Raw genomic sequence first — 26,819 nt, 5'->3', positions numbered from 1 at the left:
GAAGATGCTAATTTAATACAACTTAATACAGTATCTATATTTGGACTAGGGTCCAAATACTTTCAACAGCACACATAATATGGCAGCCAGTCATACGGAGGAAGAACGCAGAGTTCACAGCCAGGGACAGTGATTGTCACTTGCTGTGTCATGAGGACCTAGCAATGGTGAATCTCCACTGTCCACTTGACTGGGCGTAGAATCAACACGGAAACACACATCTGGGTGTGTCTATGCAGGATTTTCCAGTAAGGTGACTGACAATGGAAGAACGAGATTGAATGTTGGTGGAACCACACAGTGGTCTTGGGCTCCAGAAGGGATAAAGCAACCTGAGTACCAACATTCATCTCTCTCCACTTCCTGAGTCTGGGCACAGTGTAAGCAGCTGCCTCACACTCCCGCTACCAGCTAAGTAAGGGATGTCCATTGCAAGACTGTGGGTGAGTTTTTTCCTCCAGTGTGTCTGTTGTATATGTTTTTGCTCACTCTGGAGGACATTGCATGCTTTACCGGCACACAGCTTTCAATGTCTCTATCAGTTATGTTTTGCAGTTTCAATACAGTGAATGTAATTCCCTATGTACATTTCTATACACCGCTCTAACCATCATAGGGCAGCTGCAGACAACGGGAGCCACCAGCTCCTAATGAAACAACTTCCTGACAGTAAGATGATTCAGGAGGATGTTCATGATCAACGGAATAGAAAATAGCTGCTGCCACGTTGCCATGACGTCATAGTCATGTTTATACCAAGACGGATGCTTGCCACTAATGTTAATTAATAGCCGGTATCCTAGAAATGCCCAAGATAGTACAGATATAGGATTAAAAACACATTTTACCTGCTGCCGTTTTTCAAATTCCAGCTTGATCCGGGACTTGATGCAATTACATGTGTCCCGATAGGTTTGCTGCAGGGCAAGTTCCATGAGGTGCTTATGGTAGGCTCCCGCCAAGTTCCCACAGATGAAAATGATCACATTGGCCAGTATCTAAAGAGACAAAAGTGAACATTTAATATGGTAACAATCTCTTCCTTGTGGACCCAACAGAAGCAGACTGTATATATGTCAGGAAGAATCTTTAAAAAAAAAATTAAAAGACTCGGAATAATTTTTAGTTCTGCTTCTCAATTGACATTGGTATTCTGGTTTGCCCAAAACAAAACAAACAAACAAAAAATCATCTCTTGGGATTCTATCCTTTATGGCATGTGTGCCCTTTAGGGTCACTCCCTGGATTTTGAACTCAACCTTTGTCTCTTCTGATGCATTGTGAATATGATACCTGCATTTTGTACCCAGTGCAGGGCTTGCAGCCTTAAAGATTTAACAGCACTCTCTTGTCTGCTATCAGGACAAGTGTATATGCCCCTTATCTATTGCATTTGTTTCAAGAAGAGAGATATGTGGAGAAGGGCTTCCCCAGCCAACCTGCAGTCTACCACACTAAGACAGTTTCAAGTTTGCTACACAGCACCACTGAGATATGCTGATCAACGATATCCTCACTGTAAATGTATCCACTAAAGCTCAATAAGTAATTTTTTTGTTTATAGACAAATAAGGGAATGTTTTTAACAAAATAGCTGTGATTCTTTTGATGAGTAAAAGTGTGTTCAAAGAGTTTAATGGAAAAAGAAAAAAATAGATAAAAAGAATCTGAAAACTGCCCCAACTTCCCTGCCCAGGAAGAAGCCTTCTGTCCAGAAGGCTGTGTTCATCTCCTTCACATTCCTATTTTAAAATTTGGTTCTAGACTTATTTTGTCAAGATGCCCATTTTGTTCATAAAGGCCAGATGGCACGTCTACTGCAGCTGTATGCTTCAACTGTTTGATGCAACATAAAATAAAAGGTGTCCGAGATTACAGAAATGATGTGTAGGCAGGTTTCCAAATTCCTAGTTAGTATTCAGTTCTGTGACACATTTATTCATGTCTATATATGTCTATATTGCTCGACACTACTGCGTTAGTATTCCATGTGCTCGCGTTCTGCCACAGATGTCAACCTCATGTATAAAACCGTGACTTCCTCTCTGATCACTGCTTTAGACTCAGTTACTAATAATATGAGAAGTCAAAAGCCGTGCATATTTTTGTGCTTCATTTATGCTACAAATTTGCTCTCAAGACACATTCCCTTTATATTCCCGTCAGCAGGGGGTGGCAATGGCCTACCCACTGTGCCCTTGTCATCTGGCACATGATTCTCATACTGCAAGCTCCCGAGTGCTCAGTTGTGAACTCACAGGTCTACCCAGGAGATGGACAGACACACCACATGACTGTAATTCTACCAGGACAAGTCACTTGGAACTTCAGTAGCATCCGAAAGGCATTGTTTCCAAAGGCCTCGTGTTCCCCAGCGGACACAGTGGGCAGGAGATTTATTCCCACACCTTTGAAGTTTCTCAGATTTGAGTTCCAGAGAATTATGGGTATCGTCACTTCACCCTCTCTGACCAACAGGTTTTCTTCTGACTGTCTCACTGGAGTTTCTCTGAGTAAAATATGGAGGCCATGCAGCTTGTTTCTTTTATCCTGGACTTAAACAGAGAGACCATTGGCATCTACTATGTTCCGAGCCAAACTGTGTATCTAATGGAGCAGCACTCAACAAGGCTGTGGAAGACCTTCCTCTGCGAGGTAGACAGGAGCGTACGTAACCGTGTTTCCAAAGTTGCAATGATAATAAAGGTGGCCATGGTTGTTTGCATCTGTCTAATGCCTTATATCCTGACAGGCTGTGGGCACGGAAGGAAAAGATATATCAATTTTAAGTACCCCAAAGCCCTGGGGCATGCAGGAGAATCAAGGCACCAAGTGGGAGTAAAATTAAGATGAGGAGAATGGGGTGATGAGCTTGTCTCAGAGTTGCTGCTGGCATTCTGTAGAATCCACAAAGTCTGCAGACTGGGAGGAGCCTTCAGTGCTGCTCTAGTAACCCACTCGGGAGGTGTAACCTATGTGGGAGGCGTAACCCACTCGGGAGGCGCAGCTGCTGCTCCAGCTCAATCTCAGAATTCTCCTCTAAGACATTTCTTTATGCAGCCATATTTTATCTCTAAACCATTAGTACAGATAGTTAAAAAATATTAACTTCGGTGAGGCCCCCATGTACTTTTCTTGTGTGCTGTATGCACAAGGAGCCTATTCATATGTAATTAGTGTGACATATATATGTAGTGCGTATGCCTGTATCTCTATGACTCACACATATGACCCATATACACAAGTGTTTTATGTGCTGTGGGGGGTGGCATGTGCATTCATAGTCCATGAGTGTATGCACCAGGTCAAAGGTTCCTGAGAGCAATGTGTCAGATTTCTGTTATTTCCACACATTCCCTAACATCAAATTCTTTCCATGGTTGTACAGTAACACCCTGCCTCAATCAGGGGCAATTCTGGAGTGAATAGGAAGTCTTGAGGGCATTCTTTTGTTTGTTGGTTTTTGGTGTGTTTTCATTCTTCAAGACAGTCTCACTATGTACTTCTGGTTGTCCTGGAACTCACTATGTAGAGACCAGGCTGATCTTGAACTCACAGAGATTCATCTGCCTCCACCTCCTGAGTGCTGGCTTTAGAGGTGTGTGCAACTATGCCCAGCTAGAAAACATTCTTAATGTTCTACTTGAGGGGATCCACTTGCAGCCAAACAAGACTGGTTTGGGATTCATGTCTACACCATTCATAAACTGACACATTTAGCCTCTGTGAAATGGCCATCTGGTTTGCTGAAGATGGTTCAGACCTCATCATCCTTTAAGAACGGTGTTCAGAGAAATGCAAGGAATGAGGAAAGACAAGACAAGGCCACTGCTCAACTAGAAAATGCCAACTCTTTCCATAGTAAACACAGCTGAAATAATAATAATAAAGTAATTTAGTTACTATCTGTGAGAGCTGGTTCCATTCTTCCCAGAAAAGTGTCTTCGAAACAAATGCAGAGAATTTGGAAGCTAAACCCTTCATATTGGAATATGAACCCCAGGTAAGAACCAGAACTAGCAAAACCATGTCTGTGCCCCAATCTTCCCAGCAGGGGGCTCAAGTGTAGTCTGTCAGACCAGCATTCCAGCTCAGAGCCTCTTCCACCACCAGGAAATGGGTCCTTTCTATGTAGGCAGGTTGCCGTGTTTACTTGCAGCTGAACAAGACTGGTTTGGGATTCATGTCCACACTATTCATAAACTGACACATTCAGTCTCTGTGAAATGACTATCTGGTTTGCTGAAGATGGTTCAGATCTCTTCACCCTTTCTCTTTCTCAAAAGGGAGGTACCCTTTTCTACCGAGGTGCACCCTGTCCCACAGTCCCCAGGACGACTGTTGATTGGCTCAGACCCAAGATATCAAGAGAATGCTTATCCTCTCCGGGACCAACTCTGATGAAGGGCTCTGTCACCATAGCACTGCAGGTCAGAGTTTTTTCTTCAATACCTTAGCCATCTTCTGTCCCACGCCTGGGAGCAGGCTGTTTTGGGAATGCTGCATCCAGATCAGACCCATAATTGCATCTTCTGTCCCACCCATTCACATTGCCAATGTGGCATCAGTCAATTGATTCTTATCCCACAAGAAATTATGGGGCAGGAGAGATAGTCCAGTGGGTAAAGTGCTTGCAGGCAAACATGAAGACCTGGGTTCGATTCCCAGCACTCTGTGAAGGCTGGGTATAGTGGCATGCTCCTGTAATCTCAACAATGAGGAAGAGGGAACAAGAAAGTTCCTGGAGTTCACCTGCCAGGCAGTCCATCCAATCAGCAAGCTTCAGGTTTGGGGAAGGATACCAAAAGTAAGGTGGAAAGCAATTGGAGGAGACACTTGACCTTGTTGACTCTTGGTCTGTACACATGCACATGCCTGCACACACACATGCACATAAGGTACACAACACACATATACATATGTACACACACATATAGACATGTGCAGTGCATACCCACATATATACATTCACATACATACACAAATGCAGAATGCATACACATGATACAGATACATGTACACATACATGCACAATGCATACACATGGACACACATGCACAACATATACATACATTTACATACATACACACATGCACAACACATATATACATGTGCACACACATACATACATGTATACCTATACACACATACACACACATTTACACACATACACATGCATACATATGAACATGTGTACACATGCACAAACACACACATACAGACAAACTTAAGAAAATTTCTCAGTATTCATTAACAAAAACCTGTCCGTTCAAGGAAAGTGGGCTTATGTGTCTGCCTAGCCAAGGGTTTGAAGAAGAGCTTCTTTTAAGCTATTTATTCCTCTTTTTAAAAATTTATGTTATCTTTATGTGGTGTGTGTGTGTTGGTGTGTGGATGTGCATGTGTGTGCAAGCATTCGAGGAGGCTGGAGGTACTGGATCCCTTATATAAGCTGTTGTTGTTCATCGTGGGTTCTGGTATCAGAACTTGTGTCCTCTGCAACAGCAGTAGCTTTTGATCCCTCTCTTACCATCCCATCATTCGCTCCTGATGCCTTTCAACACTTCCCTGGGTACCAACAATTAGAAGGAATTCATCTCCTGAGCTTTGTGTGCACAAACAAAGGAAAATGTACAAGAAGTAAATGACTAAGACTTAATGCCAAATAAAATATGAGATTTTTTTTTTCTGAAGGAAAAACCTTATGAATTACTTCTCTTGATACCTGGTTTTTATCTTGGTGTCTGGTGTTCTGTGGTTAACAGAACTGGCTGTGGGATTTCAATCACATCATGTATTTACAAACATGACTAATGTTCTGAACCATTGTTCTTTCAGACTGATGCAGTCATGTGATTTCACATTAAATCTCAGGTGTGGAAGAAATGATTAGGTTAAGAGTTTGCTTTTCAAAAATAACATCAAAGGCTTTTATTTTTCAGAAGGCTGTCAAACAGAACATATAATAAAGAGTCTTATTTTCACATTGTTTGATTTTGTTTGATAGCACCATGCTGTCTCTTTGTCGCTTTTATCTTGCTGTTTCATTTAGATATCCTCACCTTTGTCAGAAAACAGGACAAGGAACTTAGCCTCCTCTGAAAGGTTTGGAAGAAAACAAATTCTTTTAGATAATAACACCAGGTCAGCATTACCCTGAAGATTAAAACCAAGCCTTCAGATTGTGCAGGGCTCAGGTATGGAATCTGTACTTACACAGCCACATGGAAGCCTGCTGTGTCCGAGGTTCTTTCATTCCCTGCATCTGACTGATAGAAATGTTGAGATCTGTCAAACCTTTTCATGGATTCTCAGAGGTGCATGTTAATGTACCCTGGGTGCAGAATTGACCAGGATTCACCAGTAAGCAACAATTTGGCTTTGTTTCCTGCTGGCTACCACCTTTCCTCCAAACACTTTCCAATCTCCAAGCTCTGAGGAGTCTAGACAGCACACCATGCTTTATCAATCCTCTCACAGTCAAGGAAAGAAAATTGCATAACACGTGAAAGCAGCCCCTGGGCTGTGCTACTTTTCCAAGATTGGTGCTGTTGGGACAACTCATATCCCAACCCTTGCCTGTAGGAGAACTACCTTTGCCAGGGCATAGAAGATCTCTGAGGAATTTAAGAGATGTACATTTTTTTTTAAAGCAAGGGACACTTTTTATTATCCTTACAAGCAGAAGGAAGGGGGATGGGATAGGAGGTTCCTGGGTGGTGGTGGGGGGAATGGGGTAAGGTGATAAAATCTGAAATGTAAATATAATATTCAATAAAAAAAACAAGTTATTTGTATCTTCTGCTATGCAAGGCTTCCACCATTTAGAGTTATTTTAAGTGGCTACATGTTGGAGACCACATGTCCTTGGAGGAGGACATGTTCAGAGAGGAACATAAGGAGAATATCAAGCTGCTTTCACGAACCACGTGGTCCAAAGAGGTGACCCATCTGAGAAAATGTCACCTGGGAAGGAAACATTTAAGAATGCTAATTTATTGAGTTCAAATGCCAGAGAAATTCATCAAATCCTGTAGGTGACGGCTCAGATCTCTTGTGACTCTGAGATGCTGTGCATTAAAGAGGCCAATATTTCATTTTGTTTTGCAATATATTTGGGGTGGGAAATTAAAAGAGATGCAACAGATAGAAAGAAGCACTCACACATGCTGAGGGGTGAGGTGAAGTGCCTGCCATGGTACAAGACCACCTACCACAAAATGATGGTTGTTCACCACCAGGAAAACAGCGCCGCGTAAGAGGGGAAAGAATTTGAAGCACGATATCAATATGCAAAAATGCCAAGTATTAGTTCTAGAAAAAGTAAGAGGGAAGACAATCCATAGAGAGCTGCAAATGAGTCCCCAGCAAGCTCTGCGCATCTCCAGGGCATCACATTTGGCTCACGACAGTGTTCTGGAGCCGAGAATGATCAACTGACATTCTCCTTTATATATTTCTCAATCATGGCTAATCATGGGTAATCTCAAGGCCCACCTTAGCACATCTAAGAATTAAATTAGCGGTATGCAGTGGGCTTAGGATCCCAGTAGGCAGTGGTATGATGGTTATTTTCATTACAGTCTTTCATATTTTTTGATACATCTTTTTTTTTAAATAAATGAAACCTATTGGGTTATTTTCTAACTATATTGGGCTACAGAATGGTAGTCCACAGGGCTGGCGCTCAAGTTCCGGTGCAGTGAGTAGGCAGCAGGGGAGAAGGTGGCCTTTAGAATTTATTTTTTTTCCTTTTCCAATGAGATCTTGAAACTTAAAGGAAGGATGAAGTTTGGAAGATCAATAAGATCTTGACAATCATTTATTTCCTACAGCTAGTTATTAAGAACACAGCTTCCCACCAAAAAGGGAATTAACCACACAGAAATCTAATGCATTTCACAGCTCAGTGGCTTCAAACTTGAACTGACTGAGAGCAGGTCATTCTGAATGACAGAATGGATTATATAGAAAGATATAAAATTGGACTATTCAGAACTCTGTGGTGGAACACTACACAAGGCTCCCTCACGACTTCTGGTTCCTACTTTGTGTAGAGGAGGGCACTGCATCTCTGGAGACTTCAAGCTGACAGGACCATCTTAGCCACAGGCTTATCCATAGGAAGAGGAAGATACATCAGATGAATGTTACAAAGAAGTTACAATGATAAAAACAAGAGAAATACAGAAACCAGGCTTTAAATATCTTTAACTTGCATTTTGTCTGTCCTTTGAAAATGTCTTAAGTGTATAGCATGCATTCTGTTCAAGTCTGTTCAAGAAGGACTTTTTAAAACCATATCACAATTTATGAGTGGATGTTGAGCCTTTTGTGGTAGGTTAATGGAAGAGGAACTGTTAGGAACACAGCCCACATTTTTCACGTCTTGCATGCAGAACTGGGGCCAGTTGTTTCCTTTTAGCCAGGAACCTACTCTGCCTCAAATCTCTAAAAAGTAGCCTGTCAGACACTTTCTCTTCCTCCTCATTCCTCTATTCCACAGCTCCAACCTCAGAGCTCCCGAGAACACACAGGCCTTCTGTCTTTGTTGAGGTGGGACCCTGATATGTGGGTGATTCCATCTGATACTTTGTCATCTGGTAATGGTTGCCTGAACTTTACTTCCCCACTGACAGCCAATAGAGGTCACCATGTCCTTAGACTTTGAAAGTCTAGTGTCCCCCTCCTACCCCTAGTGAGACCCAAGGGGCCAAGGGGTCTTCAGACTACTAAGTGGCTTTTTGATGCTGTTTCTGGATCTTTCTAAATCTGCTATCCTATGGGAATGGCCTATTGCCTTAGCAGAATGCATTTTAATTTAATGTCTGAAAACTCATCCAATGTGTTTTCAAATGTATATGAGCATGTAAGTGTATTGTTCCTACGATCACAGTTTTACTAGTCTTTAATAAGCTTTTCTAAGAAACAGTATATAATTTGTCTTGTTAGGATCATTTTGGCAGGATTACCTTCTTTTCAAGAAAATTTAAACGCACTTTTCATTAATTTAGACTCTAATTAATCTGAATCAACAAAGGTTAATTTCATTTAAATACCATCTATAATTTATTTTATTCATTACTGTTTAATAGATAATGTGGCATGTCCTAATTTGACTAAGGAAAACATTAAGGTTTTATCTTTTATACTTAATAGATGGATTTAACTATGTGGGTACTGAAGGTCACAGCACAATGGAGGAGTGGCCTGCACAGAGACATATGGATAATAATGAGCAGGAGGAACGGTCAATCTTCAAGGTGAAAAATATGGAATTAGTAAGCATGTCCCCAGGAAAGGTATGATTATGTTACTGCAAAATTGTCACTGACTCCCAGGGAAGGGGAAAGGCAAGGAGTGTTACGGTTCCTTAAGATGACTTTGAACTATGATGTTCTTTCCACTATGACGAAAACAGGCAGCGAACAGTCACATAAGAATTAAAAACAACATACAGACAAACAAACAAAACAAACATATTTTTTTGATCTGTGACCATTTGCAGATAGAAAAACAACAGTCAAAGATAGTACTTTTGAAAAAGGATGCCTGAGAAGTAGTTTCCTTGATAGGGTGTGGGGCTGGATACAGTAAAGCATTCTCTTTCCCCAGAGGGCTCCTTCTGAGTCACCTCAAGCACCTCCCTTTCTGTCTGTCTACATGTTCCTGTGAGTATGTGAAGGCAAGGTCTGAAACACAATGAAACCTCCCTCTGACTTCTGGGAAATTTCCACCAGGGAATAAGCAACTATTTTACCTAGTGTACTAGTTAACTTCTGTGCTAACATATTGTGGCTGCATCTGCATCCACAAGTTGACAGTGACCACAGCTCAAAGCTGAGCACATTCCTAAACATACCTTCCAACACTGTCTGTCTATCTATCTATCTATCTATCTATCTATCTATCTATCTATAATCTATCTATCATCCATCCACCCAAGAAGACTCTTAGACCAACCAATACCATGGTGTGAGCAGGCTGAGCTAAGGCTTCTCTCTGATTCACATATGGTTGTCTTCTTATTGTACCTTTGTAACTGTTGCATTATCTATTCACACTGATAATGGCAGAGAACACAAACGAAGTCATGTATATCCCAAATGAAGCTACTAGTTCCCAGTGATACAGGTTGGAAAGTCCAATCATGGTGCCAATAAATTTGTTGATGTTGGAGTCCAGTGTGGAACCCTGAATGCTACACCCTCCCTAGAGTCATGCTGTGCCTGTGCAAGGTGGCAAAAGGAGGCTGAGTTCGTAGTTCTAAAATGGTGCAGAGATGCACCATGCCCTTGGCACGTCATAGACATGGCACTGACAACTACTTAAAAGGAAATTAAATTCATTTGCATTTTGAAGTGGATATTTGTATTATACCACCTTGCATGGCCTGTATCTGCAAGTGCCCTGGAAGTATCAGCGCCCTGCAATTATCAGTGCCCTGGTCTTCCCTTCTTATTGGGACAACAGGCAACCTGCATTAGAGCTATCTCTGATGTCTGATTTTACTCTCAATACCTCTTCAAAGACCTTATGTCCAAAAGAAGTCACATTCTGAGTGACCATACTTTAACACATGAAATCTGAGTTGACACAATCAGTCCTTATCAGCATGAAGATATATATTATTTTTCCTGAATTTTTACTTATTTATGTGTTTGTAGATACACATGTGCACGTGGTGGTCACAAGACAATTTTTGGGAGTTGGTTCTGCCCTTCTGTCTTAAGATTCAAGAACTGACCTCAGATCTGCAGACTTATACAGCAAACACTTTTGCCCACTGAGCTATGCCACTGGGCCATAAAATGAGTTTAAGACAAAAAAATTTATTTACATATTACCAGCAAATAATACTCAAAGAATAAAACTTTGACATTATAAAATGTGAGGCTGGTACCTTTTTCTGAGAAATGACTCTTGTTGCTGAAGGTGACTTACTATGTACTGAGAACCAGTCATTAAGGCCCCATACTGGGATTTTGGGGGCAGGGAGGGTCTGGTTTGACCTGGTACAGGTCTTATGCATGCATTCCCAGGCACTGTGAATTCCTGTGCGTCATAGCTCTGAAGTGCTCAGCACTGAATGAAATATCTCTATCTATATCACACCTCCACACAAGGTTCATGGATTGATGCAGAAGAGGAAGCAGAAAGATTTTTGAGATCTTGGGGTATCGGTAGTCTGCCACAGAGCAGTGTTTTCACAAGAGACAAGATTCTAATCTCAGTTCCGGAGATTCCTGGATGCTTGCGATACAGTCTGCCATTGGAGAGTCTCATCAAAGATCTATCTATGAGTGGGATGGACGTAGCTGAAGGAAGGTTCATGACAAGCAGAGCATACTTCCTCAAATACTGCCAAGTTTTACTAGGAGAACTAAAAGTATGGAAGGAGCTTTTCTTGATCCACAATGCCTGCAGTGTGTCATTAATTTCTTATAGTGCTCCGAGGCCCAAAAGAACCCTCTAGTGATTTTACTATGCTACTAGGAAGGTCAAGAAAACTTATATATTACATTCTAAAAACTTAGTAGTTGCAACTAGTCCTCATCATTATATGTTGAAATCAAATATGGTATTTTACGTCATCCTCAAGTAAGCATAGTGACTTACTACCAAAAGTCAGTAGCCACCATGCCTTTTGCGAATTACAGAACTTCACACTCTAGTTCCAATATAAAATTACAACCTAAATTCCCTGTCCTGTCTTTATTTCTGCAGAGTAATGTTGTTGTGGTTATTTTAAAGGGTGGTGGTGGCTCTCAGCAATTACCAAAGCCCAGATTTGCAAATGTATGAGGTCAACAGGGAAACACACTTCATTTTAATGCAGGAACTAGGAGTTCCTTCAAGACAGCCTTCAAGGGAGCTTGAGATCTGGCAGATGCCAAGCATTGCTGTATTGAACTGGAAACTTTATAATATCTTCTTGAGTACTGGGCTCACAGCCTAGAAACAGCATCACTAAGCAGAATTCCAACAAAGTGAATCTATCAATTAATTTAATTAAACAAAATGTGCAATGGAATGATGTGCACTGCCCAGAAAACTCTGAGGAGCAGTATCAGCTTGGTGGCAAGCATGACCTCTCTGTGAGCACTTGGTTTGCACTGACACATGAAGCAACAATCTCTTCTCTCCGTGACTCCAGCTTTAGCCTCAGCCCCAGAAGATGGCATGTGTGAAAGAGATAATGTCATTATGGGACAGTTTACAAAGGTGTTATCAAAGATAAGAAAAGCCAATATCGAATTCAGAAATGCAAAGACCTTAACAGCAGATTTCTGTTATCATACAATCCAGGGAACAAAAGAAAGAATATGCAGCTACAACCTAGAGAGCTGTTCTGTAGACTGAGCTGCCCAGCAGTGACTGGGACAGAGCAGTGTCACAGTCAACCTGAGTCCTGGCAGAGAAGTCATTGAGCCTCCAAAGGAACCTAGAAGTCAAGGTGTTAAGGGAAGAATTGTGCAGATTTGGCACTAAAGCTTTTGGAGGGCCTGTATGGAAGCCTGTATGCACAGAAAGGATGAACAAAGAGACACTGAACAGGAGACTTATAGAAGCCTGAATCCCCAGTTGACAGAGTCTGCCCTAATTCTGGGTGGTGGGCATGGAAATGGGACTTTGTCATATCACATAAAGTGGCCATACCTTCCCCTCAGGGCATAGCTGCCTTGGACTGAAGACTGATGTCAGAACTCCACCAGATTTCCTCAGCTGAGCAGAGGGTGTCTCCTCCACCCCTGCTTTTCTGACCTGTCCCACAATTCCCATTGAAGTTTGCCCATGGGGACTGAAAATGTTTTCCTCTTCTGGTTCTATTTTCTATTCCTCATTCCCATCTTCCCTTCTGTCTCAAAGAGATGGTGAGAGTATGGTGATCAATAGATATAGGGGCCAGAAGTTCAGTGCTTTTCCATCAGTTGAATAAAGTGTGGTAGATATCCTACTTTAATCACTCTATGACTTGGCTTCATATGCCCACAGCCATCCATATGTCCTCTCTGTACTCCTTCACTCTTCTCACTCCCATGACAACTTTACTCAAGGGTTGAAGTCCATCAGATTAGAACACTTGCTTTTCAAACTACCTATCAGAGACACCCACTGCACCAGCGTAGCACAAAGACCCACAAGCCAGGCATTTGACTGTCAGCTGACGCCCATGAATACTGGTCTTTCCTAAAGTAACACACGGTTTACATTTATATCAACTGGTGTGTTCTCAAAACCCAATCAGATGTCTAAGAGGACATGGATTCCTTTCATGAGACACAGTTTCTCAACTTCTTGCTACTACCCAATCTAATGCTTTCCATATGGTAGACTTTACCCACATTTATGCAGTTAGCAAGGAGCATAAGGCCAAAGGACTTGACTTCATTAGAGACGTCAATGATCACAATAAGTAACTTGGAGTTCCCAATATGACATCTTTCTGGGACAAACTAAAACAATTTCTGATGTTCTGAGAGCTTTGTAGGCTACTCAGAAAATGGCAACGAAGCTAAGGCCACTGAAACTCTGAATCATGACTGTATGAAGAAAAGAACACTTACTACCATAGTGGACATAGACCACAAAAAAATCTGATCACTAAAATCTTTAAGAGGAGAACTAGCAAATGTTTGGCAATCATAATTAACAAATCTAGATGGATTAGTCCAGAGGTAATGACTACTTAAGAATCATGATAAAGAGTAGATATACCATTTGTCAACTAATAAAGATTTTCTTTACTTTTTAATTGTATGTTTATGGCATTATGAGGAAAGGGGGACTCAAAATCATCTTTGCACTAAGAAAGAACAGAGTGGGGCAATGCAAGGCTTCCTGTGGTCAGGTGGCCTCGAGAGCCACTTCCTGACAGAAACACTGAAATTCTATGACTGTTTCAAGGAATGGTTTTTATACCTCAAGGATTCTGACAATGATCACTGCAGTGAAAATGTGTCTGGCATCAAAACCATTTTGGGAGTAGAATAGGACTAGATGAACCAGAATCACATTGAATTATGCATTTAAAATGTACTCTGATCCAATCTGGTAGGCAAATTCCACAGCTTATGAGGAAAACGCATTTTAAGTCCACTTGCCAGAATCAGAAAGCCGAATAGCCCTGGGCCATTACTTCTCGATGCTTCTCAATTCTTATTGTCAAGAGAATTCCAGGTGACCACATCATAGCTTAGTCTTCACTTCTAGTGTCATGGCTCCCTCCCCACAGCACCGGCAGCAGTAAAGGAGTTTACCCCAAGCCTAACACACAGACATCTCCATTTCTCACTTCTCACTTTCCCTTTAAAGACAAACCTCTAAGATAGGTTGATGAGCTCTTTGTGTTGCTTTCACACACACACACACACACACACACACACACACACACACACACACACACACCACTCTCCTAATTGATGGAGCAACAGCAAAACATCACCGAACAAATCCTCTCAGGGACACCCATTTCTTTCAAGTTGCCAACCCATTGGTCCCTCTCTGGTCCCTGACGTGGCTTCTCAGTGTACTCAACTGTTGCTTTTCTCTTTCTTACGGATGACCCTGATTCCATCCACTCCTTCACCTCTGACTAACTTGAGTTCAACTCTACTTGCTCAGTCACCTATTCTCCAAGCTTCATCAGTGATATCTTCAAGGCACCAATGCCCAAAGGCACACAGGAGCCTCAGCTGTTCCTCTGAGATCTTGGTTATAAAACCCAAACCTTCGTTATCTGTATCATGCACTGAACCCTTTCCTGAACCATCCTGTGGCTTCCATCACATTCTTTTTTGCTCTGTCTTCTATCTAACTCTACACTAGACGCTGAGCCTCTGGTGAAATCCTCCAACTTTGCCATGAATCCAACAGTCTGTGCTCAGATCTAGTGTTCATGTGTTTTCTGCTGCTTTCCCAAACCCTGCCCATGACTTTTCCTCCTGCTTCTGTTGCACATGTCTCCTGAGACTGTGCACCCTCCACTCCTCATCAAAAGACTCCTTGAACTCTCACATGGTATGGTGTTTATGTTCATCTCCCTCTTGTATTCTTTCCCTGTTCTCCTCACACTCCACAGAGGTCAAACCTGCTACATTCCCATTTGTAGATATTGAGTAGCATCCATCATGAAAGGAGAAGATAAAAATACCTTAACTGAAAAATTAAATCTCATGTTCATATGATTTACTCCATCAAAGCTGAGACATCCCATCTCAAGTAAGGAATAGTAGAACTTTGTTCATTCAACAAATGCTACTGGAAACCCATGATGTTATCAAGGACCATTTAAAGTACAGATTATAATCTTACGTAAACAAAAACATATAATATCCTGTCCTCTTGGATTTATATTAAAATGTGATTTTTAAAATCCTAAGTCAATCACTCCATTGTTCCCTGTAGGAAGACTGCTCTGGCTGTTGGGGATGGGTTGAGGTGGGACACAGCATTGGACGAAGGCCAAAAGACTGAGGATCTCTCACCTTGTAGAAAACTTGACTCTTACTTTATAATTCTCTGTGCTCGAATACGCACTGATCTCTGGTGAGGAACATATGCTGTCTGGCAGGAGGGAACTCAGTAGATTTATAACTAGGGCTCCCCCCTCTCTTGCCTAGGAGCCTTACCTCTCACTGGGCAGGCAAGTGGGAGGTTTGGAGCTATTAACTCCTTGTGAACCATGAAAAGAAAGTCACTCTTTCAGAAAGAAAAACTTGTACACAGCAAATACACACACACACACACACACACACACACACACACACACGTGCGCGCACACACACACACATTTATACACACACATATTCTTGTCAGGCCCAACCAACTGTCTCATCCACTCCATAGGTACTCATGCATACTTATGTACACATACCTATACTTACACATGCACATGCATGCACACACACATATTTGATGGATAGAGCAAAAGACCCCACGGGCAAGTTCTACTGAGCAAGCACCAACACAGAAAATACTCATTTGGGATGAAAAATAAGCTCCAACCTTTATTGTCCAGAGAAAGGAAAAGCTTCTACTTTTTTTATTGCTGAATAAATGAAGCCTTGTACAAAGAAGCCCACTTGCTTATTGCCATTGTTATTAGTTTTTATAATTTCTCAGGAAAAGATATCACATGGTTTTCAAGCGTTTTTACATTCCATAAGTTTATCATAAATAGAATAAAATGTTTCAGCAGGAATGTTTGCATGAGTTTCCATTAAGGCTAATTATCTAATTAAACATTCATTATCTGTCATAGCTCCACAGGTTCATTAAAAGTTTAAAACAATAATTCTTTTGTCGTAAGTTAGCATGGTTTTGTCAAGAGGCAAATCATCTGCCTAATGTCTTATTAGTTTTGATGTTTTTATATACATAAATCCAGTCAATATTTTATCTTTTGCCCTTGCATCTACAATAAATTGTTCATTCCCAGCTGATGACCTATAGTTATCAGATAATGGTTTCACAGTTAGCCTAGAAGGAATGTTTTCCTTGGTCATAAATTTGTTTCAAGCCTGCTTTCTATCCTAGTGTGATTAGCCTGTGACACATGAAGGTTCACAGAGCCCTAACTGCAGCTTTCATATTACAGAGGGCTCAAAATTACTTGTGTAAATTTATGAATCCTATAGAATCATTATTAGGAATTTTGAAATCATCAGTTTGTCTACATAGAGACAAGAGAGTACATTTTCATTGACCTGCAGAAAATCTGCCCAACAGTGTGGGCTGATATCCAGGCATTATTATACCATTTTAATAATGACAGGAAAGGCATATCATCTGCAAGAAGCAATCCTGAAATGAAGTTTCTTTGGGCTTTGCCTTTTAGAGCTTACCCATCTCAGTCCATGAAATATTATGGACCATCTCCAGAAAGGTCATTTACTTGCCTTTAACCTATCCTGGGTGGACAGAGCCCCCTCTCACATTTACTGAGGAGGCCTCACAGCTGCTTTACATTTTATTTGAATAACGCAGTGATGCCTTTATGTGTATGCACTGTCTTCTTCATACAACCTTGAAAAGCCATGATGAGTATGGATATGAAGTCGTCCAATAAGATTGATCCTAATGAGGATACAGATACATATTTCATTCTCTAAAAGGAAGTGAAACACATCCAGGCCTGTCATCTGCTGGGGACACTAGAGTATCCAGAAAAGGAACTTGTTTTCCGGAAAGGTGGTGATGAATGAGGGTGTTGTGACGGTCTCAAACACAGAAAACTGGGGAAAAGCCTATGCCTGAGGAAGATATCCTTCAGGAAAATAGGGGAGAGGATGTTTTGTTGGCTGACTTAGTACTTGGTTGGCATGTCTCTCTCCATGAATGCCCTCTGAAAGTCAGGGGTTCTCAACCTTGCTGACACAGTGACCCTTTAATTCAGTTCCTCATACTGTGGTGATTCCCAACCATGATGTTATTTGTTTGTTACTTTGTAACTGGAATTTTGCTACTGTTACGAATCTTAATATAAATACCTGATATGAAGGATATCTGATGTCCAACCCCTTGTGAAAGATTGCTTGAACCCTAAAGGCATCACAACTCATAGGTTGAGAACTGCTAGCTTATAGTATAATTCTTCGGGTTCCATGTCTTGAGCCATGCATTCTTCATGGTAGCCATGCAGTCCTACAGTTAGATTCTGGTTCTTATTAAAGGGTTAAGTTTCCATGTATATAAACATGACATGTACAGGATGCAATATACCTCTGGTATTAAGGTTTTATAAGAGTGGCTTAGGGAATTTTTTTAAGCACCTAGGAGAGTGACAATGAACAAAGATACAGACACGTGGTTATTTTCTTGGTGATGGTGCTGGGGGTTATGTCTGTGGTCTCAAAAATGCCAGGCCAGCACTTTACCAGTGAGCAGCTTCCCAGACTGAAATGCAACTTTAACACAGGCATCAGGACTCCAGCTGTGTTAACACCACACTCGCGGGTGATCTCCACATAAGTGGCTTTTTGCTCCAGAAAGAGAAGGTACAAGGTGGCATCGTATAACTTTCTGCTCTACTTGAAAGCTTCATTCCTTGTGACAAATTGTTACGTTAATGCTCATCTTTGACTACCTCTTTAAAGAGCCAGTCAGCAATGTGTGTCTTGTAGCTCGCATTATTCGAAGAACCCCACGTCAAACCTCCTGAGGTTTGAAGCTGATGTCCAGCAGAGGAACATAGGCTCCTAGGTAGATGAACACTCTGGGTCAATAGGCTTCCCTGCCAGGCCTGTTTTCTGCCTGATGACATCATTCCTTAAATGAAGGATAACTTGCTTATAAGTCCAATGGCATATATTTAAGTATACCCATTGGGACAGATGCCTCTTTCTTATTTGATAAAACAAATCATACCCAACTCCGTATGTGACTCTCACTATGGCTTCTGGTCATAAGGACCCTACCAAGAATGTCACAGTTAAACTTAAAGGACAGTGGTGTCTGCAAAGCTATACTTCTGCAATATTTTGGGGGATGCTGTCAAGAGCAAGTGAGGTGCAGATGCATCTTCTGCATCAGGGAAGTGACTAGAAAGACAAAGTGAAGCTTCTCTGGGCTTTTTCCTGACAAGGATTGGGGCACTACGCTTCAACTCAGGGTGTGCAACATATGTGCCTTGCACACTGAAAGGACAGGTACATGCCTGAAACATACTCCAGGAGGCTCAGCAGGCAATTGATCTTAAACGTAATTATCTCTACGTGAATATGTTGTGCAGTACCAATGGAGAAATGTAATGGTGGGTACAAAGCAGATGAGTCAACATTAGTAATTCCCGAGCAGAGAAACAGTTCGTGTGGGGAGAAGGGCTGAGACGTTTTCATTATGGATGGAATAATGGCGAATACTATTGAGGACACACGGTGCTTCATTATCCAAACATGGAATGCGAGGCCTGGATGAATGCTTTAAGCCAAAGGAGGGATATCCTCTCACTCACTGGGGGTGGGGGAAGGGTTCTACACGGACAGTTGAAAGAAGAGAACACCTGTGGAGAGGATTAGGTATCTCCAGGAAGGAGAGGGAAAGAAGACAGAATAGCTTTGATAAGAATGAGCCAAGACTTGCTCTCACATGTTGTAACTATGTAGGGGATAGGGCATTTCAGAGGACCATGGCAATGGGTAGACTAGGTGCCTAGGGAAGGAAAATAGTAGGCAGAGTATAACACCAAGGGCTAGATTCCTGGGAGGACTTGGCCCCTTATGACTTATGAAAGGGTGCTTTGAAATGTGCCCTCTCAGAATGATGGGCTATATATGTGTGTGTACAAATAAATTGTGTCTCTAGGCACAGAGCCAATCTGCCACAGTTTTCTAAGGAAACAGAGACCATCCCATTAAAACTGGATACTACACCAGCTATCTGAAATTATCTACCACTCCTATGTTCTTCTGTTGCAGCCTACCAGTGTTCTGAATAGGCTAGCCTGAGTGAGCAACTGTGAAGAATTTAAAAATCAGTAAGAAGCATCATACTCCAGAACCTGCAAGAATGCATCCAGGAAGAACCCATCTAACAACCAATGCTCCATGTATACCATCATGAGCCAAGTTTGGATTTAAATGTTAAATCACCTTTCACAAATAATTTAAGTTTCCATAAGCCAATTTTTTGACCTAATAACAGAGATGAAATACTTGTGTAATCTTTCACATTTCCACTTCATTTCCACTACCACACTCCATTGGTTGAAGACCCAAAGGAACATACTGAGAGCACGGAGTAAGTATCCCCTCCAGGGGAGGCACAGGCCAGGCTGTATCCCACCCAGGCCCTCAGCAAGAGGTTTCCTTCATGCTGCATTAAATCCAGCATCAAAATATCTACTAGCATTCCCTTCAAAACGACTCGTCTCTCCTTCTAATTAACAGCTCTCTCTCTAAGGTTGACCGCAGTCTTAGGATGACAGCAGTGGGGCTCGGTACCCAGAGGTGGCCCCAGCTTTGCATTCCAGAAGGCTCACCCCTGTATTTAAATGGGGGGAAACTCCAGTCCATGGCTTATCTACTTTAGAGTTAATGACTGCCTACCAAGCTAATAGCTATTTTCATTGCAGCGGATGAGATCCCGTGCACTGTGGCAGAGAAAAGACTTCTAAGACCTAGAAACAGCTGGGCTGGCCTGTTCATCAAGACTTTCCTACCCCTGTCTCTGTGGGTGCCTGCACTGCCCCCCAACACATACACACAAAGAAAAGGCAGGGTAAAACACCATATGTTTGTTTTCCCAGGCTCTCCTGTGATTGGATGTGGCAAGAAGCCAGATGAATGGCATGTGGGAGGAAGGGTTCTCTTTAATTTACCAAGAAAGAACAGCAGGTGCAGCTCTTGGGATGCTTCTAACTTCCTGCTCCCTCTGCTTGATTTTGGACCAGATGAAGTGGTTGCATCTGCAGTAGTTCGGAAGGCGAGAAGACCCCCAGAGGAACCAATCCCAGCTTCACCAACACACTGGACCATGGAGAGGATCCATTCTTCTGAATGCTTTTATGTAAAGCAACTGATTCCCATGTGTTCAAGCTTCTGTATTCTGGCTTTCTCTTTCTCCCAGCCAAATTTAGGGATGACTCATATATTTGGGAAGCCCAGTTGATTCAGCAAACAGCCTTGCCTGTGTTGGAGCAGGAACTCCATGCAGTTTTTTTTTTTTTTTTTTTTGAGTGTGTTTTGTAAATTAAATGAACAGTTTGAGACCACATATAAAAGCAATGTATATGGTGTACCTTAAATAGTCTGGCAAACCAATAAGAAAAGAAATTCAGACCAATCAAAAAGAGTCAACCTTCATCTAGAAGCAGAAATGCTAAGATAGATTTAAATGAAAGATGTCTATCATTGTAGCATAAGACCAACTAAAAGGGAACATATGAAGGCAGTTACAGAGAGAAGCACAAAAGGGATCACTGTGAAGTGGCTCAGTGCCCGGAGGACCGAAGGCTGAGAAATGAAGGAGATGAAATGAAGAAGACATTCGAGAACCAACCACTCGGAACACTAAAAATATCCAAAGAAAGCCATGGCTGCACCTTTGACTATTTGGCTACTATGTGGGAGACACTGGCTTCAACTCCCAGCAGAGTCCAAACCAGACCAAACAAAACCAAAGAGCTAGACAATCAAAAACAAATACACTCCTCCTTCATGGAGCATTTATATAATTATGGGATACAAGCTCCAATGGGGGTCTGGATGAAATTCTGTGGGGGAGAACCCGCCTGGTACCTGATGTGCATCTCACACATTTACCAGTATCTATTTTAACTTTATGAGACTATACTTTAATCACACCATTTCCCTCTTCCTTTTTCTCCCTTCAAACCCTCCAACACACCCCTCCTTGTTCTCTTTCCAATTCATGGCCTATTTTTCTCATGAATTATTGCTACATACATATACGTATATGTGTATATGCCCCTAAATACATAAATACAACCTGCTCAGTCTGTATACTGCATGTATAGATGTTTTCAAGGCTGACCATTCGGCACCGGATAACCAATCATCGTGCTCTTCCCTGGGGAAGACTATTTCTCCTGCTCTCAGAATACCTTAAGATGGTAAAGACCAAAGGGTCATGGACTTTGCTGTAAGATTGTATCTCCTAGAAATGTCAGAAGCACCTAATCATTGACTGTAGCTACTCAGTATTGACTCTTCCACCCACTGGAAACCCATGACAGTGACTTCCTATGGCACAAGAGGTGTGATCAAACTTAGGATTTAAATATTAGATTACCATGAATGAAAGTCTCCTAGAAAGCAGAAAGCCTTGTTTCTCAAGCACAAATGTGACTCAAGTTTGAAGTTCGGGACTGGTGACTATTAGAATGTGCAGACATTGCTTTCTGACATAAGGCTTGCAGCCAGACTTTTCAAATAGCCCAATATCTAATTTTTGCATACTACAGCGGGCTAAGATGCAGACATCTTTGCTGACTTGGCCTTATCTGAATGTCCGTTGTTCATTTTTTTTTTTTAAAAAAAAAAAGCCTTTGATTCTGCCAAAAAAGTTAAACTGGCCTAAATGTTACTGTCAACATGAAACCAAAAAGAGCTAGTTGCAAAGGACTAGGTCTTAAGCAAAGATCAGACCACCAGGCTCCATTCTTCACCTTGCCAGAGCAGGGATGGGCATCTCTTTCAGCATAACTGTGAGCATCAGGACCTGTCTTGGAGCCCCCTCTGGAATCTAGTTTTATCTCTGATTCTAAGAGCTCTCAAGATTTGTAACCCAATTTGACCCACAGCTCTTGGACATCTGCTAAATTGGTAATGTCAACCCCACCCATAGCTAGACTCCTGAGAACATGGGAGGTTCTATCCTGGCAATCTCAAATTGCTGAATGCTTCCCCAAATTCACCCTGGTACATCTACATGGCCAAGCTCCCACCCTTGCCAGGCTCTGCAAGCTCCCAGCCTGCCTCCTGGCATCTTCCTGTGTTGTACGTTATTGTCCACATTCACAGAGCATTCCCGGGAGTCTTCTGCTCCCACCTCCACATTATGGCTTCTTTGGTTGGCTTTACTTTTAGAATTCCAATTAAGTGATTATGTTGGCAAGTATGGTTGACAAAATGCTGTTAGTAAAATGCCCCATAAATCCGTGCTTCAGTCCCAGACACTGCCTCCTCCCCTAACTCACTCCTGGCCAGCTTCCTGGCACAAATCTCTACCCAGTGACTCCTTAAGATGGCCAGAAGAAATGTCCCATATTCTCTGCATAAAATTATCGTTTTCTTGCACAATAATTTAGTTCTGAAATATATTACAAAAGCCACGAGTTGAAGGTTTGCTTCCTGGCTGGCCATGACACTATGGAAGACCGATGCACTTTTAGGGCAAACGTGCCGACAGTAGTTAAGTTAGTTGGATGCAATCTTGGAGGTTATGTTGCTTCCCATATCCTCTGAAGTAAGCACCTCCCTTTGTTGCATGCCTCCATGGTGCTGCCTTACCTTACCACAGACTCCAACACAGTGGGGCCAGTCATCTATGACCAATGTATACAAACCCGTGAGTCAATGAACCTCCCGTTCTCATCAGTTGGGTTTTGCAGGCATTTTGTCTTAGTGACAGGAGACTGACATTTCTACACCTTCTCCGTACATCCAGTGTCACTAAGACTCGCAGCAGGATAGTCCTCGTGACATAGCTTTCGCTTATACCACTCCTCATTTGCAAGCGATGCCAACTTCATTTGACAAAAGCCTCCCGAGCACACGAATGCTCCTTACCACTGCTTCTCCATTGTCTCTGGATCTTTATAACACAAACCCACTGCTCCTGCCCTAGTGTTGTCACCTTGAGCATCTAGGGCATGACACACATCTAGGGTAGTTATTAAAGCAATGCAGGTAAGTGAACCAGTCACTATCCACATGACAGGGAGAATGACACCATGACAGGGGCAGCTCCAGGTCTTCACACTCACCCTCCTGCCAGGATTGCATCTTGTCTGGAGTATGAAGTCCTCCATGGTTCATAAGAGCATAGGGAGGGTGCCTCATAATGGGACACTTGGGGACTCAAGTGGTCATGGGTTTCATTTCATGGGTACCACAATTCTTGTACCAGAGAGGAATCTGTAGCACAATGGCTCCAAGAGAAGTTTCCTCACATCACCATTGCTTGCCACTGGAAAGCCAGCAGCTCACTCCACAGCCACCCAAGCCTCCCAGCTCTCTGCTTAGAATCTCTGGGATTCCTCCACAGCCTGCAGCTATGAGCTCCTAGTTTCACAATTCATAATGAAGATCAAGAGGTCAAAGTGCCAGGACCCGCCTCCAGAAAGTCCTGACTGGATTAGAATACAGATCAAGAATCCGCATTTCAAATAACAACCAATGGGATTATGTTATTGTTGGTCCATGAGCCAAGGTTTGAGAGCTTCCTTGGTTTGAGCTTCGAAAACCACGGTCGTGTCTACAAGCCTGTTTGTGTTTACTCCTTGCAGAGAACTGCCCCCCCCCCCCAATGTGGCTGTAGTTCTCTGTAGGATGAGCCCTTTACAGCTGTGAACACAACCCTTCCCCACCTCCTGTTCATGCCCTGCCTTTTCCTGGTTCAGCCTGTCCGTATCTAAAGGAACAAAGATACCGGGATGTATTCAACCATCTCCCACCTAGCACTAGTGGGGTCACATGGTTATTATCTTCTCTTTCTTTTTGTTTTTAAATTATTTTTATTGAATATTTTCTGTATGTACGTTTCAAATGGTATCCCCTTTCCCCATTTCCCTCAGAAACCCTCTATCCAATCCCCCATCCCCTGCTTCTATGAGGGTGTTCTCCCCCACCCCCCATCCACTCCTGCCTTCCACTACACTGGGGCATCGAGCCTTCACAGGATCAAGGGCCTCTCCTCCCATTGATGCCTGATAAGGCTATTTTCTGCTACATATGCAGCTGGAGCCATGGGTCCCTCCATGTGTACTCTTTGGCTGGTGGTTTAGTCCCTGGGAGCCCTGGGGATTCTGGTTGTTTGATATTGTTGTTCTTCCTATGGGGTAGCAAACCCCTTCAGCTCCTTCAGTCCTTTCTCTAACTCTTCTATTGGGGACCCCATGCTCAGTCCAATAGTTTCTATTCTTAAAATTTATTACTTTTAATTAATTGTGTGTGTGCATGCACACATGCACACATGCACACACACACACACACACACACACACACACACGTATATGTGCACATGTCATGGAGCACATGGTGGTGGTCAGAGAAAAACTAGTCAAAATTTGTTCTCTCCTTCTATCACGTGGGTCCTGGGGACGGAACTGGGGTCATCTGGCTTGGCCCCAAGTATGTATTTATGGAGTAGAACGTAATGTTTTGATGTATGTAAACATCGTGCTTGGCCTGCAGCCTGCTAGCCAAGTCAAAGGATAGCTCCTTCACTGGACTTGGCAATTAAAGGATGTCATCCTGAACAGCAGGACTGAGCCCAGGAAGCAGCAGGGCCAGACTGGAGTCCCTGAAGCCTTCTCTGTGGCTTCACAGCCTGGCGTTCTCAAAGGCCGGTGCAGTCTGAGAGCACAGACTGCTCAAAGAGCGCCCTGTGAAGCCCTCGCTAGTAGCCTCCCGAACATTTGCTTTGAGTCTAGTCCAAACCGCAGTCCCAGCCTCCCCCTGGCCCCTCACTCCTCCTCTGGTGCCTTCAGGCAGAAACCAGAAATAGCAATTGGCTGAGGAGGGGAGGAACCAGCAAAAGCCTAATGCTTCCTTGACCTTCAAATGGTTCTTTTTAAATGAAAGAAAAATAGGCCATCAAGTTTCTGGACTTTGCTTCTTGAGCGCATTCTACCTGAGACTTACTATGGGCTGAGCTTCAGGAGCAGGCAAGACATGGTGATGACTTATTCTCCCAATGTCTGTTTTCCTTGCACACCACGTTCCTTGCTAATGTGAAAGCGGTTAAAGACCACTGTATTAAGAGTGTGCTGCTCAAATTCTCTCTCTCTCTCTCTCTCTCTCTCTCTCTCTCTCTCTCTCTCTCTCTCTCTCTCTCTGTGTGTGTGTGTGTGTGTATGTGTGAGTGTGTGTGTGTAGTGTATGTATTCCGTGCTGGACTTTTACCTCAAGACCTTCCTGCCACTTCTCCCAGGTGGTGTGGATTACAGGCATGCATCTGGGTTAATCCCTATTTAAACATAGAAGATAGTTTTGTTTGTTTGTTTGTTTGTCAGTATAATCTGTATTTTATTTTTTCAACTATATCCTGTTTTTAGTTACTAAAACTGCACGAAATAGCTCTAAAATTTCTTTCACTAACCTCTAATTTCCCTACCTATTTGATTCATATACAATTAAGAAATGATTAAGTTTAAAAAAGACTCTAGTTCATTGACTCAATATAGGCCCTACACTGGGTCATGAGACACTGTTTGATATTTAATTGATAATAATAATGATAGCAGCAGCAGGGAAAGAATTTCTGTGTACTCTGCACTAGTGAACCCCTGCATGCTTAGCAGAGTTTGCTCTGGATTTGACTCCCATTTAGAAGATGGAGATGTGAGGGTATATGTGTACTGATACAGCCTCTGAGAAACCAGGAAGTCTGACTCCAGAGCCCCCAGCTCAGCTGCCCTCACACAGGCCTTGGATAAGGAAATCACACAAATATTTTTAGAAAAATGTTTCTGCATTTGCTATTGACATTTTCTCAAGTAATAAGAGGCTCCTCTTGTGAACTAACCTAGCAAATCATCAAATGGCCCTGCCCCACAGAGCAGCTCCACAGCCTCCCTGGACAGCGGAGCACCTCAGGAGCAGGGCTTAGAGTTGTGTGCACACTGCTGCTGCGTTCCCATCTCTTTACTAGACTCAGTGAAGGGAACTTTGTGACCCCAGCTCTGGAGAGCACTGCATCTGGATAGCCACACATGCTGACAAGGCTGTTACCATTTGTTGACTCAGGGTCCCCAGGGAAGAAATGGACATTTTAAAGGCAATCACATTATTCTTACCCCTCGAGAGACACACTATAATACATAGAGCTTCCAACAACTTAAGGATGAAGAAGAGGGACACCCTCCATTCCTCAGCAGACAAAGGAATAACTGGTTGCAAAATAGCACCTAATTTGGGATTTCGATAACTAGCAGAAATGGCTCACCAGTCAAGAACACTTGTTCTTTTAGAGGATCTCTGTTTGACTCCCAGCATCCACCATCTATAACCCCAGCTCCAGGGGATCTGATACCCTCTTCTGGTCTTTGTGAGCAGCTGTACACAGGTGGCACACACACATGCACATACTCAGGATACCTTCACACACACACACACACACACACACACACACAC

At 42.5% G+C, this 26,819-nt stretch overlaps 1 protein-coding gene across 1 annotated transcript in view; it reads right to left on the bottom strand.

The window, feature by feature from the left end:
• Positions 1-26,819, bottom strand: part of Adcy2 (adenylate cyclase 2) — a 358,830-nt gene that overhangs the window by 163,192 nt on the left and 168,819 nt on the right. The window contains exon 4 of the mRNA XM_076916127.1: positions 849-998. Coding sequence (XP_076772242.1) covers positions 849-998 — 150 coding nt within the window. The remainder of the gene's footprint in view (positions 1-848; positions 999-26,819) is intronic.

The sequence above is a fragment of the Arvicanthis niloticus genome, chromosome 19, assembly GCF_011762505.2.
Source record: "Arvicanthis niloticus isolate mArvNil1 chromosome 19, mArvNil1.pat.X, whole genome shotgun sequence".
NCBI lineage: Eukaryota > Metazoa > Chordata > Mammalia > Rodentia > Muridae > Arvicanthis > Arvicanthis niloticus.
This window is presented reverse-complemented; position numbering and strand designations above follow the sequence as displayed.